Source organism: Monodelphis domestica, chromosome 7 (genome assembly GCF_027887165.1).
Source record: "Monodelphis domestica isolate mMonDom1 chromosome 7, mMonDom1.pri, whole genome shotgun sequence".
NCBI lineage: Eukaryota > Metazoa > Chordata > Mammalia > Didelphimorphia > Didelphidae > Monodelphis > Monodelphis domestica.
In genome coordinates this window covers 265,944,610-265,962,220 of record NC_077233.1, presented here as the reverse complement: position 1 = coordinate 265,962,220, position 17,611 = coordinate 265,944,610, and the positions used below count along the sequence as shown (strand labels likewise).

The window sequence follows — 17,611 nt, the reverse complement described above, 5'->3', positions numbered from 1 at the left end:
GAGTCATGAAGGAGAAGAAAGAGTTAATTATTAGATTTTTTTAAAAACAGGGATAGAAAGTGTTGAGTTACTCTTAAAACCTTCCTTTCTTTTTGCAAGACTTATTCATTAGTAAATGACAAGCTGTCAATGTAACTAGTCTCACTACTGTAATAACACTGTACCCTCGAATCATCTTCACTGAGAAGGTAACTTCTGTAATGAGTACAGGTCAACTGAAATTCACATTTTGAAATCCAATTTATGCATACACAAAAGTGATTTCAAATTTGACCACTTCAAATTCAAGCAGGTCCTTCTGAGAAATGCCCACTGGAATATTTTAACAAAAGAATTCAGTAAAATAAAGTTCTCTTTAAAATTTCATAGCACACATGAAAGAAACTGAGTATCAGAAATCACGTCATTTCTTCCTGGCTTCTAACGAGCTGGTGATCCTGCATATGTCTTATACCTTTTTTACTATATACATACATATAGCGGCACTTATAATTTTTATACATATGTTGGAAGGTGGACTACCAATAGTTCATATATTCTGAAGATATCTTGAATGGAATTTCTTTTCCTATAGCTTCCTGATAGGTTTGTTGCTAATACACAGAAAGGCTGATTGTTTATGTGAATTTCTTTTATATCCTGTTATTCTCCTAAAATTATTCCTTCAACTAATTTTTAGTTAAATCAGTAGGATTCTCAAAGTAGATTATCATTTCATCTGCAAGAAGTAAATGTTTCCTCTCTGCCAAAGCTTAACATTTCCATTTTTTCCTATATATTATTCCTATGGCTATATATTCTAAAACTAAATTAAATAGCAGTGACATTGTTTGATAATATTAAAAATAAGATCCCACCTCAAATTTTAATGAAAAGAACTTTAGGATTCCTCTACTAAAGATGATGCCACTCTTAATTTTAACTATTACCATATTAACCTATTAGTTTTCAAAATTACCATAGTAACAAAAAATCCCATTTATTCTTATGCTTTCTAATTTTTTAAAACATAAAGTTGATGTGCTATATCTCAAAGTGTTTTTTTTTAATTTACTGATGTAATCATAGGATTTTAATTGCTTTTGTTATTAATCATTTTTATGTTATTTTTTTAATACTGAATCAATCCTACATTCTTGGTAAAAATAAAATCTATTCTAGTCACAAGTGTATAATCTTTTTAATATGTTATTGTAATCTCTTTTCCTAATATCTTTATTCATTATAGAGGTTTACTGTTCTCCATTTATGCTTTCTCTCTCCACGGTTTAAATATCTAGTCCTTATCAGTTTCATAGGAGGAATCTGATGACAAGATTTTTTCCCCTATTTTTACAATTTATATAATATTAGAATTAATTATTCTTTAATGATTTGATAAAATACACTTGTAAATCCATCTGCACAAGGGTTTTTTCCCATTTTCATTTATGGTTTAATCAATATCTTTCTCTAAAACTGTCCTAATTTAAAATCTCTTTCTTGTTCTGTTAATGTTGGTATTTGATATTCTTGCAAATAGTGATTCATTTCATTTATCATATTTCTTGGTATATAAATAGTTTCTAATAATTTCCTTTAGTTTCTTTTTCATTTCCTATGAATACTCCTTTAAAATTTTTAATGCTAATTTTCCTTTTTAAAAAAATCAGATAACTAACAGTTTATCTATTTTCTTTTATTTCTCCCCTAGGCCTCCCCCCAAAAAACAACCAATTTTGGCCATGTTTAATTGGCAATTTTTTCAATTTTGTTTTCTTCATTTGGGTTTTTCTGAATATTGCCTTTCTAATTTGTTGAGGGGACTGGGGGTGGGAGGTGGTGCCACGGTTTAAGCTACTTGTCTAATTCAGGGATCAGTCTTTTCCTTTCTTGATGAAAGGGTTCAGAGATATAAAATTTTCCCTAAGGGCTATATTGCCTGCATCTTCAAAGTTCTGGAAGTTGTTTCATTTTGTAATTTTTTTATGAATCTGTACTTTGATCTACCTTCTTTAGGATTAAGTCCACATTCAAGTTTGAATCCTTTTATTAAACAACTTTTATTGAGTAAATTTTTATAGTTTTGTGGGAGGAATAAAGGATTTTCTTAATATTTCTGCTTTTCTCTATTTGTTTAAAAGGTTTTTTTATGCCTTAGCATAGTCAATTTTTATAATGATGCCATATGCAGTAGGAAATATGTACATTCCTTTCTATTCCCATTAAGTAATTATAAGAAATCTAATCTTTTTATAAAATTCTATTAAGATTCTTAACTTCTTTCCTATGTCTTTCTTGTTATTTTTCTCTAGTTCTTCAAAGGGGCACACTAAGGTCAGTCCTCAACTATATTGTAAGTTTTGTTTCTCTCTGCAAATCCTTCAAGTGGATATCTAGATATATATGAAATACTAATACTATTTTCTATGATGCCTTTAAGCATGATATATTTTCCTTGCTTACCTTTTTAACCATCTTTTTTTATTGTTGTCTTTGTCTAAAAGATTGTACTACTATCCCTGTTTTGAGCTAGTCTTAGAAAAAAATTCTTCTCCAGTCCCTACTTAACTGTGTAAATCTTTGTACTACAAGTATGTTTTTGGTAAAAAAAAAAAAAAATATATATATATATATATATTGAGATTCTGTCTTTTAACCCATTCTACTATCTTCTTCTCTTTTATGGGTGAGTGCATCTTATCTACATTCAGCTATGTTAAGTGTATTTGTCTCCATCATATCCTCAAACTTTTTTCTCTTCAACTCCCATCTCTCTCTGTGCAAAGATAATAAAACAAAAAGGTGAAGTGATCTATACTTGGTATATGCTCCCATATGACTGCCCTTCTCTTCATCTAGTCATAAAATTGATTCTGACACCTTCTTTACTCCTTTTTCACCATTACTTTATGATCTACCTCCCAAAGGTAACATTTCTTTTGCTTGTGTCTATTCCTTCCCAACCCAAATCTCTCTCTTAAACCTCATTTTCCCCTCTTCCCATTTTTGCCTGCTTTCCCATGAACTCAGTCTTTATTATTAACAACAATTATTGGATCACATCTGTAATGGTTGCTTTTTAAGACTATATGGCAAATAGGACTATTTGCCTCTACACTACATTTTCTCTATCAATATTTTAGTATCTAGGCACTCTCTACCCTTTCTAATATCCTATCCTGAGATAATCCAAGGAAAAACTAAATAATCACACTTAAGTTTACTAAAAATTCTAAATTGCTCTCTGGGCTTCCACTACTTAACTTGCTTTCCCGGGCTTTGCCAAAAGTATTTTCCTCTTAAGTTCTTTTCCCAATTACTTCTGGGTTGACAGCTTTCTTCCACATGACTGATATCATAATCTATGTGAGGTATTAAAAAGTACAAGCATATATTCCTTTCTATATACTTCCCTCACCTGTTTGGATAGGTCATAAAATGTACCAAATCTCAAAAAGAAATAGTATGAGGATGTAAAAAGTTTAGCTATACATATATATATATATATATATATATATATATATATATATATAAATTCCCTCTTTAATAAATGTGAATCTTTTTGATTAATACAACTTTAGTTGGTTTAGGCTGATTAAGCATAACTATCCCAACAATCACAAGGTCCTGACATTCCTCTTATCTGGTCGAAAAGAATCTAGAGAGGATTAGTTTACAAAGCCTATGTTTCTCAACATGGTACATTAACAGTCGACTTTATGGACTGGATACCCAATTCCCTGATGCTGCAATAATACACTTTCTACAAGGCAAATGCCTGGCAGAATAATGGCCATTTGGGGAGCCTTCATATTTCATATGCCTTTATTTAACAGGACTCATGATGCTCCTAAAAAACTTTAGGCAAGTATTCATTACTCCATCTCAATAAAGTAAAGGACAAATGACCTTTCAATCCCCACATTCCCCAGCAGAATACCCAGGTAGTAAGCCTTCCTATTACCATTTATAGTACCAGAAACAAAAGCACAAAAAGGTCAAGTTATTAATCAAGATCTCAGAGTCAGTGACTCCCAAAACACCCAATAAAGTCCTAGGGTGCAATAATTCATTCTTTGAATTAATGACAAAAGTATTTTGCTTACTGAGAAATCAGTGCTTGTGATTTTAAAAGCTGTTTATGCATAAAAATAAGGTTTTTTGTGATATATAACTACTAGAGCATGAAAGGCAGCACAACCAACATTTCTCACTATACTAGCATTCTTTATAAATTTTAAAAAAAATCTAAGTTGTAATCATTATCAGGAGATATGCTGAGGCATTTTCAGGCATACTGAGTAAGGTGTTAGAAAATGATAGTTTGAGACTTGGATCTTGTTATCTGACTTCATTAAATTTCAGAGTTCACAAGTCTCACAACCCTGAGAAATGATCTAATCTATCCAGTACCTAAAAAAGAATACTTTCTACAACATACTCAATTTAGTACTCATACAACTTTTACTTAAAGAACCCCAGAAAAAGAGATCATCTCCTGAGCAGTCATTCTATTTTTCATCTGTTCTAATTGTTAGGAAAGGTAAATCTACCTATCTGAAACTTCCACCCATTGCTCCTACTTCTAGATGTTCAAACCCTGAGCCCATGAACTTTTAAAAATATTTTAATAATTGTATTTCAATACAACTGATTTCCTTTCTAATCTTAATTTATAGATTTAAAAGCACTGTTGAAGAGGTTATAAGCTTCACCGGACTACAAAATGGGTCCAGTACACAAAAAATGTTAAGAACCCTTGCTGTAAGGTCATGTCTATCAAGGCAAATCCCAAATAGTCATCATGTGCCCCACACAAAATCTTCCTTTTTTTTCTAGGCTAAAACATTTCTGGTTCCTTCAACTGATCCTCATGACATATTCAACCCTAACCAATATTCTTCTTAAAATCTGGCATCTGTGGCTAAGAAAAATATTCCAGTGCTATACTATACTTTTATTTTATTTTTTTAGACAATGGGGGTCAAGTGACTTGCCCAGGGTCACACGCTAGAAAGTGTCTGAGGTCAAATTTAACCAAGGACCTTCTGTCTCTAGGCCCGGCTTTCTATCCTCTGAGCTCTCTAGCTGTTCCCAAGTTCTTTTCTTTAAAAACTCCGTCATGAACTATCCCCAAACCAGCTTTATATACTCTAGAACAGAATGGATAAAGAAATGTTAGGTTGTAGCCTGATAACACTAACTGGCTATTCAAGTGTTCTCTTAACATTTTAACAATCTCCTTTGTAGTGAACAGAGTTAATATTGACTTCATTTAAAACTGTCATTTTAAATTTTTCAGTAGTACCTACAATGCAATTTCATGATTGCAAAGCAAAAGGTCCATCTGATATCTTACCAATCCATAGGCAGTACTTCTCTCATGCTCCTGGGTAATATCAGCTACATATGCAAATATTACAGAGAAGGTGACTGAAAAAACTCCAGAGACAGAAATCATAGCAAAGTACCACCTACAAAGAAAAAAAACTAAATTAAAAAGAAAGTCTGCCTTGCAAACAGTGCAAACCCTAACCTTCCCATTTGTCATTTTATTGCTGAAAGAAAATAGATATGCATTTATAAATGTCATGTCTTTGGTTGTTGTAGTTTCCATATCTAATATTCACTAAATATTTTTCCATTGAGTATAACATGATTTCTCAATTATTTAGTGAACAGAAATAAAATTCTTTGTAATTCTCTCCCTCTAAGACATAAATATCAACATTCCTCACTCATAAAAATGAAATCATTTCCTTGACAAATTGCAAAAAGGTTATTAAAAGTAAGATCAACAATTAACAGTGATTAGCAATCTTATTATAGTTTAAAATACATATTATTTCTTCCCACAAGGAACAATTTAGACCCAAACCATTTTTCTGAGCAAAAACTTAAAAAAATAGTAATTTATTAAAGTCCAAATGCCTATTAGAAAAATGTATCTATTATGTTGCTTCTATTAAATAGAAAAAAGTGAATCAAGTGGCAGGAACTAACTACACATTTGTCATCCTCATGTTCAAAGTATAAATTGGGAGTAATAATAATATCTGTCATGCATATATTTCCTTAAGATTTGCAAAGTGCTTTACAAATTACTATCTCCTTGTATCCTAACAATCACGCTGGGATGTAAGTGCTATTATTATCTTCCCCATTTTATAGATGAGAGAACTGAGGTTCAGGGAGTGACTTGTCCAGGGTCCCAAAGCTAGTAAATGTCTAAAGCTGAATTTGAACTCAAGTTTTCCTGGCTCCATGTCTCAATCACTGCTTCACATAAGCTGCAATCATAGAGCTAACCCTCCTGAATCAGAACTACATATTTTTGGTGAGAAAAGATAAACGTTTTAGAAAGCACATATTGCTTGCTTGCCAAATGGGAAGAATCCTTTGCTCCCATACAAAAACATCCATAATAATTCTGATTGTCCTTAATTAAAATACAAAATCTTTAGCTCAAAAATGGAAATTCACGACAAAAAAATTAAAATAAAAAGCTCAGAACAGAGCTTGCTATTAACACTGAAATTTTCACATTATCTAAAATAAATCCTGAAGTGTTACCATGTTACATCTTATGGAAAAATCTGCCTAGGAGGATTGCTTCAGAGAATGTTTTAAGTAATAATGGTACATTATGGCTACAAAGTCAATTTAAGCACTTAAATAATGGAATGAGATTTATGCAAATGATCTGTCATTTCTTCAGCATGACTCTCTTTTCACAAAGGAAAAAATTTGAATATCTGCTGCAAACAACTATAATAATGGAAGGGGCTTTTGAAAAATAGAATTAGCACCAGGGTCATGGGATTTTTTTTATATTTTAAAAGTATTCATTCAGACTCTAAAAACAGCTATCTCATAACCTGTGAATGAACATTGCTTCCAATAATAAATAATGACAACTAATCTTTATATAGTGCTTACTATGAACCAGGCCCTGAGCTATGCATTTATTATTGAAATTATTATTAATTTATAGAATAACTACTATTTTATTAATGAGAGTTAGTCTCTCATTTGATTCCGACAATACAAAAATGTGCGTAGGTCTTCAGTCATAAATTGGATGAAATATCTTACCTTGTAACCTTTACAAATATGTGGTATTGGGCAAGTTACTTAACTTTGGTGAGCCTCAGTTTCCTCATCTGCCAAATGAAGGGATTGGACTAGATGGTGTCCAAAGTCCTTTAAAATTCTAAATCTATGATCACCTCTGAATTATGCCCAGTCTCCAAAGAACCCAAAGTCATTTGGACCATTCAGAAAAGAGTGTCACTTACCATGGGCTTATTCTCATTAACGGAATTGGGAAGCATGTGAAGAAAACTGTAACCAGAAGAAAAGGCTTTCTTCCCCATACATCAGACAGAGCGCCTATGAGGGGGGCGCTCAGAAAGGATAAAAGTCCCTAAAAATAAAGGAAAGAAACAAAAATGAATGCATATGTAGTCTTTGTACTTTGAATCTAATAGCATTTAAAATCATTTATTTTCTTTTATTTCTTTTGACTTTTAAGTTTATGCATCCTTAACATAAAATCATTTGAAGATACACCCCCTTCAACCTCTCTTCATACTTCAATAGAAGTTGTTTTATATAAATACCAATAGAAAGGAAAGGGATACAGAAATTTTCCAAAGAGATCGAGAGATATAATATCCGCAGTACAACTGATCGGATTAAAAGGCCTTTAATTAAGATACATCCAAGTTTTGTCTTCTGACAAACTTTTGAGAAGCCTAAGAAGACTCATTCAATTAGATTAACGCAGTTAGGAAAATGCCTTGGTGTGCCCTAGAGGGGATACAAAGTTTAGGAAAGACAGCTTTCTTGCCCAGATGGAGCTTATAGTCTGGTAGGGGAAATAAGACCTATATGTGGATATTCATAATGCAAGATATTGTATGTAAAGTACACAGAAAAGAATCAAAAACCTATTAAGCAAAATTTAAGAGAAAAGATCTTTATCATCAAGGGTTCAGAGAAGGAGGCTTTTTTAATATAAGCTCTGGCATTGGAGTTGGATATTAAAGGCTAAGAATTCAATAGCTATAATGGAAAAGAAGATCAGCTACAATGGATAGAGAGAGCCAGACCTGAAGATGGTAGGTCCTGGGTCCAAATCTGGCCTGAGATACTAGCTGTATGACTCTGGGCAAGTCATTTATCCCCAACTGCCTAGCTCTAGTCACTCTTCTGCCTTGGAACCAATACTCAGCACTGATTCCAAAATGGAAGGTAAGAGCTTTTTATAAAAAAATACTTTTACACTTTCTGAGGAAGCAAAGAATGAGGAGAAAGGGAAATAACCATGAACTAGTGAATAAGTTAAAAAAAACTGTAGTAAATGAATGGACTAGCATATGACTGCAATTTAAGAAATAATAATTACAATGAAATTCCAAGAAACTAGAAAAGGTGTATAAAATGATGAAGAAGTAAACAAAAACCACAATAATGTAAATAGAAAAAAAAACATCATAACTGACCAAAGCAGTTATGAATCTTGACTTCAGTAGGCTGATGGTGAAATGTCTCCTCCCAAAAGAGCAATGTGGGAACTAAAGGCAAAGAATGAAATCTACGCTGTCAGACATGGTCAAGGTTTTTGTTTGGTTTTCCACCAGTTTCACTGCTTGGTTCAACTCAACCATCTTTAATTCCTCTCTTCCTCTCTGCCTACCTTCTTCAGCAACTTTTATGTATTGTTTTTCCATTAGAAGTCCCCTGAAGGCAGGAACTGTTTTCCACCACCACCACCACCCCCCTTTATAACTCCAGCACTTAGTACAGTCCCTGGAGTATCACAGGAGCTTGATAACTTTGAACTATAATGTATCTATTGTATTGTACCTAACTATACTTTTGTTTTTGTTACAAAGAAGTCACTATAGGAAGAAGGTCCACTGGGAAGGGACTTATGTAAAAAGAGAAAAAAGGTATCAACGTTTTTAAAAATAAAACTATTCTATTTATTCTTGCAATGATTCAAAGAATAGCTTAAAGAAGGAAAAGAATGGAGGTGGCAAGACCTTCAGAGGGTTACTGCAGAAGTACAGGGCAATACTAAGAGTCTCTACTAAGTAGTACCAATAAAAAGATTGAGGTCATGGAAAAAGAATAAGTAGAATATGGTTTAAAAAAAACAGCGAGGCCATTAAATATTTTATATTTTAAGATGAAAATCAACTTTGAAAAACTTTAAAAATAAAAAGCCAGTCAGAATTCCAAAGTACTAATAACAAAGTGTGCTATTCACTATTAACAGACATGTTTTTTGGATGTGGACAATGTAGGAATTTGCTTTACTTGACTGTGAAATGTTTGTTACATGGGTTTTGTTAATTTTTCAAAGAGATAATAATAGAAAAGGAAGAAGGAAGAATGGAAAGGGGATCATATTTTCCTACCTACCCACCTGCCAAATAAGAAGAGAAGATTAGAAAGGCCAGACGAAATCACAAACAAACAAGGTAATAAGTTATGATGAATTTGTTTTTGGAAGCATAAATGTAAAAATAGACTTGAATCCAGGGCTTTAATCCCCAAAAGCCCTTGCTCCACTTCCCCAGAATGCTTTGTAATCTCACTGAATTCTCACCTGGGCTCTCACCTGAGAGCAAAATCATTATTTAGAGGGTCTCCGCCCACGGCAGGCTCTTTTTCTTCCCTGTTTCCACTTGCAAGGAGACGTGTCTCTTTTCATAATGTAGGTGAGGTTGTCTAGGCCCCTAGGCCTAGACACGTGCTTCTTATTTTGTATTTCTTTAAATCTTTAACCTTTAATTTCTACCTGCCTCAGTCTCCCCTAAAATTTTAATCTTTACATAAGGGAGAGAATCAAGAGCTACCTTACAGTCCTTCTTTCTGTATATGTGTATATGGAAACACTCATTTTATCTGGTGTTTGTCAGGTTGAGAATACATTTTTAAAATTAACTCCTAGACAAAAAACAGATTCAGAGACATCCAAAATGAGTGTTTAGTTCAAGAACCTTGATAGGCAGATAAGGGAACCAAGACTCACAGAGGTAATTTGTCCAATATTTTACAACTAAGTAAAACAACAGAACTGGACTTCAGATCCAGTGTTCCTCCTACTAAACAAGAAATAAAGTGCTGTAATACAGTCCAGACATTAGACTATTTGCAGAAGTTAATTCTCCTGAAATTCTCACTTTTTTGCCAAGAGTTCTCTCTCATACATACCTTAATCTCACATGAGGAGAAAAAAAGCATAATGCAATGGAAGGAAGTATAATTTAGTTCAGAAAACCTGAACTACATTGTGGCTGTACTACTACTTAGCTATATAACCCTTGAACAAATTTATCAACTCAAATTCTCTGGGTCTAGGCTTCCTCAATGGTAAAATAAGTGTTATGAAAAAGAGGATATTAATGCATGACTATGATTTTTATCTACCTGATTTTTGTGAAGAAATTAGTTCCCTCTCCTACTTCTCTCACTTCCTTCAAAGTCAACTCAAAAGCATGCGAGGGGTAGGGACAGGGAAGAAACTGTGGTGAAACAAGCAGAGGATCAACCGTGGGAGTAAAAACACCGATGAAAAGCAACTGCTTGACTTCAGGGTTGGAGGGGATATGACTGAAGAGAGACTCTAAATGAACACTCTAATGCAAATACCAACAACAGGGAAATGGGTTTGAATCAAGAACGCATGTGATACCCAGTGGAATTGCACCTGGGCTATGGGAGAGGTGGTGGGAGGGGGGAGGGAAGAAAAGAAAATGATCTTTGTTTCCAATTAATAGTGTTTGGAAATGACCAAATAAAAATTAAAAAAATTAAAATAAATAAATTAACTAATTAATTTAAAAAAAAAACTGTGGTGAAGCCAAATCAATATTTTTTAAAGAAATAATTCTTCTTTGCAAAGTGGAATTATCCAAAAGTAACTATTTTGTGCTATTAGCCCTACAATTCAAGATCTTTAAGGTAACAACAATTTTTTAAATTAAAAAAATAATTCCAGATCTTCTTCATATTTTTTGATTGAACAAAACATTAAAGTTTATTGTGAAACTAACTACATCTTTTTCAATTTTCAAAGTATATGAAGATTCAATGAAAACAGCTATCTACTGATGGATAGAATCTAAATGCAGATCAAAGCATACAATGTTTCACTATTTTTTTCATGAGGTTTTTGTTTTTTAGTGATACATGTCATCTTCCACATCATGATGAATACAGAAATATGTATTACAAGAAAACGTGTATAATATATCAAGTCACTTGCCATCTCAGGGAAGATGGACAGAAGGGAAGGAAGAAGAGAATTTGAAACTCAATGTTAAAAAATTGTCTCTACATGTATTGGGGGAAGGATTTACTGGAAAAAAAAAAACACTAAAAAAATGCAGTTCATTTCCTGTAAAAATGCCATCTAAAGATATCCATATATGTCAAAAGCTAGGACATTAATCCTTTCGATATGAATCAAGGTCAAAAAAGCACTTATTGGTGTTTACTATGTGCATTAAGAAAATGTGTTTAAATATACTGTGGAATCAGAAAGTAGGTATATGTTGGGGGAAAGGAGGAAAAGTGTACAGAGCAAAAAAAGGGCAAAAAGGAGGCAAACAGTGGAACAGTTATGCACTGAACAAGGTAAATGCTATGAATAGAGACAATAAGAAGCCTAGTTAGACTTCAAAGTAATAATGGCCTAAGAGTTATTTACGATGAAAGAAAGATAGGAAAAGAACACAGGAAACACAAAGACATGGAGAAAGAAACAAAGCTGACCTCAATCAAAATCACTCCAAAGATCACTGGCCAAACTACAATAATCAGAAAAAAAGTTGTCTCTACTTAGAATATATAATAATATGACTCCAAATATTGCCAAAGTTTGAGAAAAAAAAATCACGTCTCCATTCTGGGTTCTCTCTCCCCTGGAAACAATGAATAGACATGTAAAGTATCATGTAAATTTTTATTCCCATAAAATCCCTGCGTATGAAACAATACAAGCTACTCCTAAGGGATTTCTAACAAAGAGAAGGAATTTTCCTAAGGAATTCTTAGAGCAGGAATTATCATTTAGTCCCAAAACTAAGACATATAAAAGATGCTTAGCCTGGAAAGACGGTCAGCCTACTAAGCAACATGGCCTCTAACACCATCTCACAGTTAGAGATCACTGAGCTCAATGTGTCTCAAAGGACTACCAGGGAAAAAGGAGAGAGAGGAAGTGATTGGACAATACATATTCTGGTCATAAATATCAGCATGCTATCTCCCTCAATTAGAAAGTGAGCTCCTTGACAAGAGAGGTGGTCTCAATTTTCTATTCTTATCCTTGCATGTGCTTAGAAGGATGCTTTGTTCGTGGAGCTTAATAAATGCTTTTCCATTCTGTTTATTCTTTCTTCCCACACTAATACGAATTTTATGAATGAATTTGAAAGAGGAGCAGTGCTCTGAGGAATAGGAAAAAAATGTTAATCACTATTTGCTCGTTTCATTTTTCTAGAAAGAGAAACAAACCATACCCTCTGAGTTCCTCACATCAAGTCATTAGGCCATGAACTGTCAAACAGCAACTGAAATCTAAACTCTTTTTAAATGGGAATTTTTGCTACACATTACAGTATTTTACTGCAAAACTTTCATTTTCATTTCTCAAATTAAACTGAAAAATCTTCCTCTTAGGAAAATTTATTTTTCTCACATCATATTAAGCCAATCTATAATCTAGGGGAAGAAAAGAAACTTAGAACAACCACCAAAAGACCTCAATTTTTCGTGCTTAGAAAAGGCACTCTTAAGTCAATATAATGAAATAATTTTCCTGACCAAGAGATTGATGTCCAATTTTTGTAAAGATGGTTATAAGCACTATAAAGATTTCTACTAGATATAAATTTATTAGAAGTCAATATTTCCTAACAAGCCTATACAATTTGGTTTCATTTATTTAAATAATCCTCAGAAAAGAAGTAGGCAACTAGTATATCATAACTTGTCAGGAGAGGAAATGTGTCTCAGCAGGAAGGCAGATAAATCCTTGGGAGAGAAAAATCACAGAGGGGAAGAAAGCTCTCATACTCCAGAACCTTACATAAGAGGAAACAGACTGAGCAGTTATCAAAAAGATTGTGAATACCAGTTGGCTGAGATTTAGGATGACAAAAACTTTAGAACTTTCATGGGAAGACTGAAAATCTTGGTGCTAGATTGTTCAAAAATGATTCGGGACAGTTTGTTTTGGAGTTCTTGTGGCCTTGAAGAAAGGACATCCCACCCAAATGTAGGGACACCAGTTAGAGAAGGCAAGAGTAAGACAAAGGCGGGTCTCCACAGACAAGAAAGCAAAAAGGAAACATGGATGCCGGGGTGGATGCAAACCAAGCTAAACTGGTGGGTGAGAATTAAGTCCAGGCAACAGCTCCTTTTCTTCTGCCTATTTTTCCAAGAGTTTAAATCTGACTCTTTTCTCAGAAACTGTCCCAGACTGGATGGGTATTTGATCATTTGGTTTTGTTTTTATGTGACTCGATGCTACTAATAAACTACATGTCTGTCATTAAAATGACTGAACAATTTTTTTAAAGGGGGGTGGGGTGGGGTGGGGTGGGGACACTTTGCTAAGCCTAAAACTTTGTAGCCCAAGCTTGAGAGCAAGGAAGGTAACTCACTATAGCAATAAGAAGAGGGGAAAAAAGAAATCAAAGGAATTAGAGTAGGCAATGAAGAAACAAGTTATGGCTCTATGCAAATGATATGATAGTATACTAAGAATGACTCTAGGGTATGAACTGCATCAATTAGAAAGTTTTGACAAATTTGGCAATTACTGTAAACATTCCAAAGTATATCCACCAGACTACCTTGGATCCCAGAGAGATTGGGAAATAATAAGGGTGGGCATAAGGGAGAGGGGGTGAGATTTGGTGTGCTTGTCCCCTAGTGAACCTCTTAAAAGGTACTGGATAACATCATCACAATAGGAAACAGCAACAACAATAATAATAAGAGCTGATATTTATATAATTTTATATATGCTATCTCATTTGATCCTCACAATCACTATGAGAGTAAGTACTATTTTTATCCCCATTTTACAGAGGAGAAAACTATACTTCAAAAAGGTTTAATAACTTACCCAAGGTTACAAACCTAAGTACCTAAAGTAGGAGCTGAACTCAGGTCTTCTGACTCTTAAGATCAGGGTTCTAAGTTCACTCTATCCATTGGGAAAGGTGCTAACTTTTTTTAAGAAGGTCCTAAAAAAGGGACAGTTGGGTAGTTCAGTGGATTGATAGCCATGTCTAGTGATGGGAGGACTTTGGTACAAATTTGGCCTCAGATGCTTCCTAGCTATGTGACCCTGGGCAAGTCACTTAACCCTTAACACTCAGTCTTAGAACCAATACACAGTATTGATTCTAAGGTGGAAGGTAAGGATTTTTTTTAAAAAGCAGAGAAATAAAAAGGTCATAAACAAATTGTTTCTCATCTTTAATTTCTTAAAGAGATTTTAAATCATTCTTCTTTTAAAACAAACACATAAGAATAAAGGTGGTGAAGGTTGTCCAAGTTGATGATGGGCAGAGAATGAACTGAAGAACAAGGGAACAAAGGAGTTCATTAGTGAAATATAATTGTTTAAGTAAAAAAGAAGAGAGGACAGAGGCCAAAGGACGGTGGAACTCAAAGAGGACGGTAATGGATGAAGAAGGATAAAAAAGGGGAAGGATAAAAAGAGATGCCAGGGTGTTCAAAAGGGATTTCAAAACAACTACTGAAGCTCTGAAAGCAGCAATGGGGTGAAGCCCCAGAGTGAATTCCTTAGGATAGGGCTTGGTGTCAGCAGATATTCCTTCCCCTACATTCTCCCCCAAAACCTTATCACTCCAACAAAGCCAGTCAGTTTATTGCACCTTTTACATACCACCTTCATCCCTAACTCTATACCACCTTCTTCCCGCCTTAAGTCAATCTAAACCCTTTCCATCACTCAAGGCCCAAATCAAGTCCCACCCCTGCTATTATCACTACCTCTAGACCATGCCAATTCCTTTCCTCTCACTGGTTCTCTAAGACCTACCAGTGCCACTCAACTCCTGCCTTACACTGTTATCCAACAACCTCACATGCAATAATTTTACTCAATAGATTTTTGAGCTCTCCAGCTTCATAGTAGCCTCACTTTAAAAAATGTTCCTTGAAGGGAAAACATATTTAAAATGGTTCATTTCGAGGATGGATGAGGTCTGTGAGGTGTACCACAAAGATCCAAGTTTGCCAGAGAAGTAGAAGGCAAACCCCAAATGATACTCTCCTGTGGAAGATCTGTAAAGTGTAACTGTAATGCACATATGCCCATTAATTTATGGTGGTTATTTTGGGGCGAGGTGGGAGTATAATGGAAATAAGACTAAAAGCTGGGTTAAGGATTCTGAATACTACCATTCTAATGCAGCTTTACCAAAATGTTCCATTCAGTGTGGATATTTGCTTATTCCCTCTTTACCCAAAATTACATGAGTAAGTAATGGGTAATAACACTTATCTAGCTTCCCAGATTGTGGGAGGAAAGAACTAAAAACTCCTATAATTTGGAAACTCTTTGTAAATAAAAATTACCTAGCAAATGTTAATTTTTAAAAGTATAGCAGGTTTGAGCTGCTGTTTTGAAGATGATATTAAAACTTAATGATAATGAAGTTGCTTTGTTTTTCCAGTGTAACTGAGGTCAGATCCTATACCTAGATCTCCAGATGAAACTAAGTTATCTCCCCAAGTGTTACCTGAATCCCCTAGGTCTTATTTATAATTCTAGCCTCAATCTTTATTCAATCCACACAAACAAGTCTTGTTTACCTTTACACCCTGAATGAGACCATTCATGAGGAAAGTATGGTGAGAAAATGTTTCATGTAGGACCTGCCAAAAAAAAAAGGAGAGATGATCAAATAAACATCACAGGTTGAAATACAAATTTAAAAGAATAAAAAGATACCTTCTTTTCAGAGAAATACAGAAAAATTTTGCCACAAGATTTTTCTTACTATTATCTTCAGACACTCTCTTCCCTATATACATCAAAACTCATCAGCAGTTAGTAAGAGGAAAGAAAGCTAAAAATAGTAACTATAATGGCACTTCTTTGCTCTTTACTGTTTACAAAGCCCCTGACTTATGTTGTAGCAGGTAACGTTTAATTTTGTCAGCAATTGGATTCAAAAGTTTTAAATTGGTAAAGATAAGCATGCAATTGCTGAACAGTTTCATGTGTCAAAACCACAGTGATTAGGCCCAATACAATATTGGTTATCTGATCACTGTAGCAAGGCAATCCTTTAAAACCACTCTCACATTTTACAGAATAGTTGTTAACCACTTTCTGATCTCAGCTTGAGTTTTCTACCTCTTTCCCTTCTCAGCAGAGGAGACTTCATATTTTACTGAACATTAGAAAGTATGTCATGAGCTATCTCTCCTCCCCAATTTTATATCTCAAAAACCTCATAATCTTCACTCAGTCTCTAGAGAATACGTGGCTCGTGTGTTTGCCAAGGCCAATTCATCTGCTTAAGCTTTGATATCTCCCTGCTAGTCTCCTTCAGCAGATTGTATTCATTTCCCTCCCCTAGACTTCTCAACCTTTATGCATTTGCTCCTTCCCTTCTGCTACAAACATGCCCAAGTACCACTTCCTAAAACTCTTTATCTCTCCTTTTCCCAGCCATGCTATCTGCATTTTTTTTGTTTTTCCTCTATCTTCTCTTCATTCGTTGCTCAAGCCTCTGTAGTTTGGTGCCTGACTTCATCACTTGAGTGAAAACATTCTCTCCAAGGTTTTATCACAGATCTTTTAGCTGACAAAATCTTTGGCTTTTTTCTTGGTCCTCCTCCTTTCTTGGCAGCATCTGGCATTGCTAACCACCTTAAAATTCGTATCACTTTCTCCTGCCTTGGAATTTATTATGCTGACTCCTGATTCTTCTCTCATAATTTCTTTTGCTGGATCATCACCCAGGTGTTGTTCTCTATGTGTGGCTGTACCCCAGGACTCTGTCCCAGGTTTTCTTTCTCTACATTTTCTTCCTCTGTGATCACACCATCTTCCATGAGTTCAACTACCATTTCCATGCAAAAATCTCCCAAGCCTAGCCTCTCCTAAGCTCTAGAACCATAACACAACAACAACCTAATGAATATCCAGTCTAATTGGTCTATTCCATGGGCATGTCAAATTTAGCATGTCCAAAATAGAACTCATCATCTTTCTCCATAAACTGTCCCCCTTTTCCTAACTTCTTTGTCTCCTTTGAAGTCACCACCATCTTGCCAGTTAACCAGATCTGCCACTTTAGGACTCAACCTCAACTCTTTAATCTCATGCATTCCCTACTCCATCCAAGCTGCCTGATCCGATCACAATTTACCTTCACAACATTAGCTGGCCTCTGGATAGGAGGTATCCAACATTGAGGGGGTAGGCCATATAAATACTGGGGTCACAAAACACTTTCAAATTTAAGCACATTATTTTTTCATGTGGGTGGTACAAATGAACTAGAAGGCCAGTAAGGCTTATCACCTGTCTGCCATTAGTTTTTCTTTGCATAATGCT

General features: G+C 34.5%; 1 protein-coding gene across 1 annotated transcript in view; it reads right to left on the bottom strand.

The window, feature by feature from the left end:
* MFSD14B (major facilitator superfamily domain containing 14B) overlaps positions 1–17,611 on the bottom strand; it is a 90,232-nt gene that overhangs the window by 25,490 nt on the left and 47,131 nt on the right. The window contains exons 3-5 of the mRNA XM_001369774.5: positions 15,856–15,918; positions 7,281–7,408; positions 5,342–5,456 (exon numbers count right to left, since the gene is read on the bottom strand). Coding sequence (XP_001369811.2) covers positions 5,342–5,456; positions 7,281–7,408; positions 15,856–15,918 — 306 coding nt within the window. The remainder of the gene's footprint in view (positions 1–5,341; positions 5,457–7,280; positions 7,409–15,855; positions 15,919–17,611) is intronic.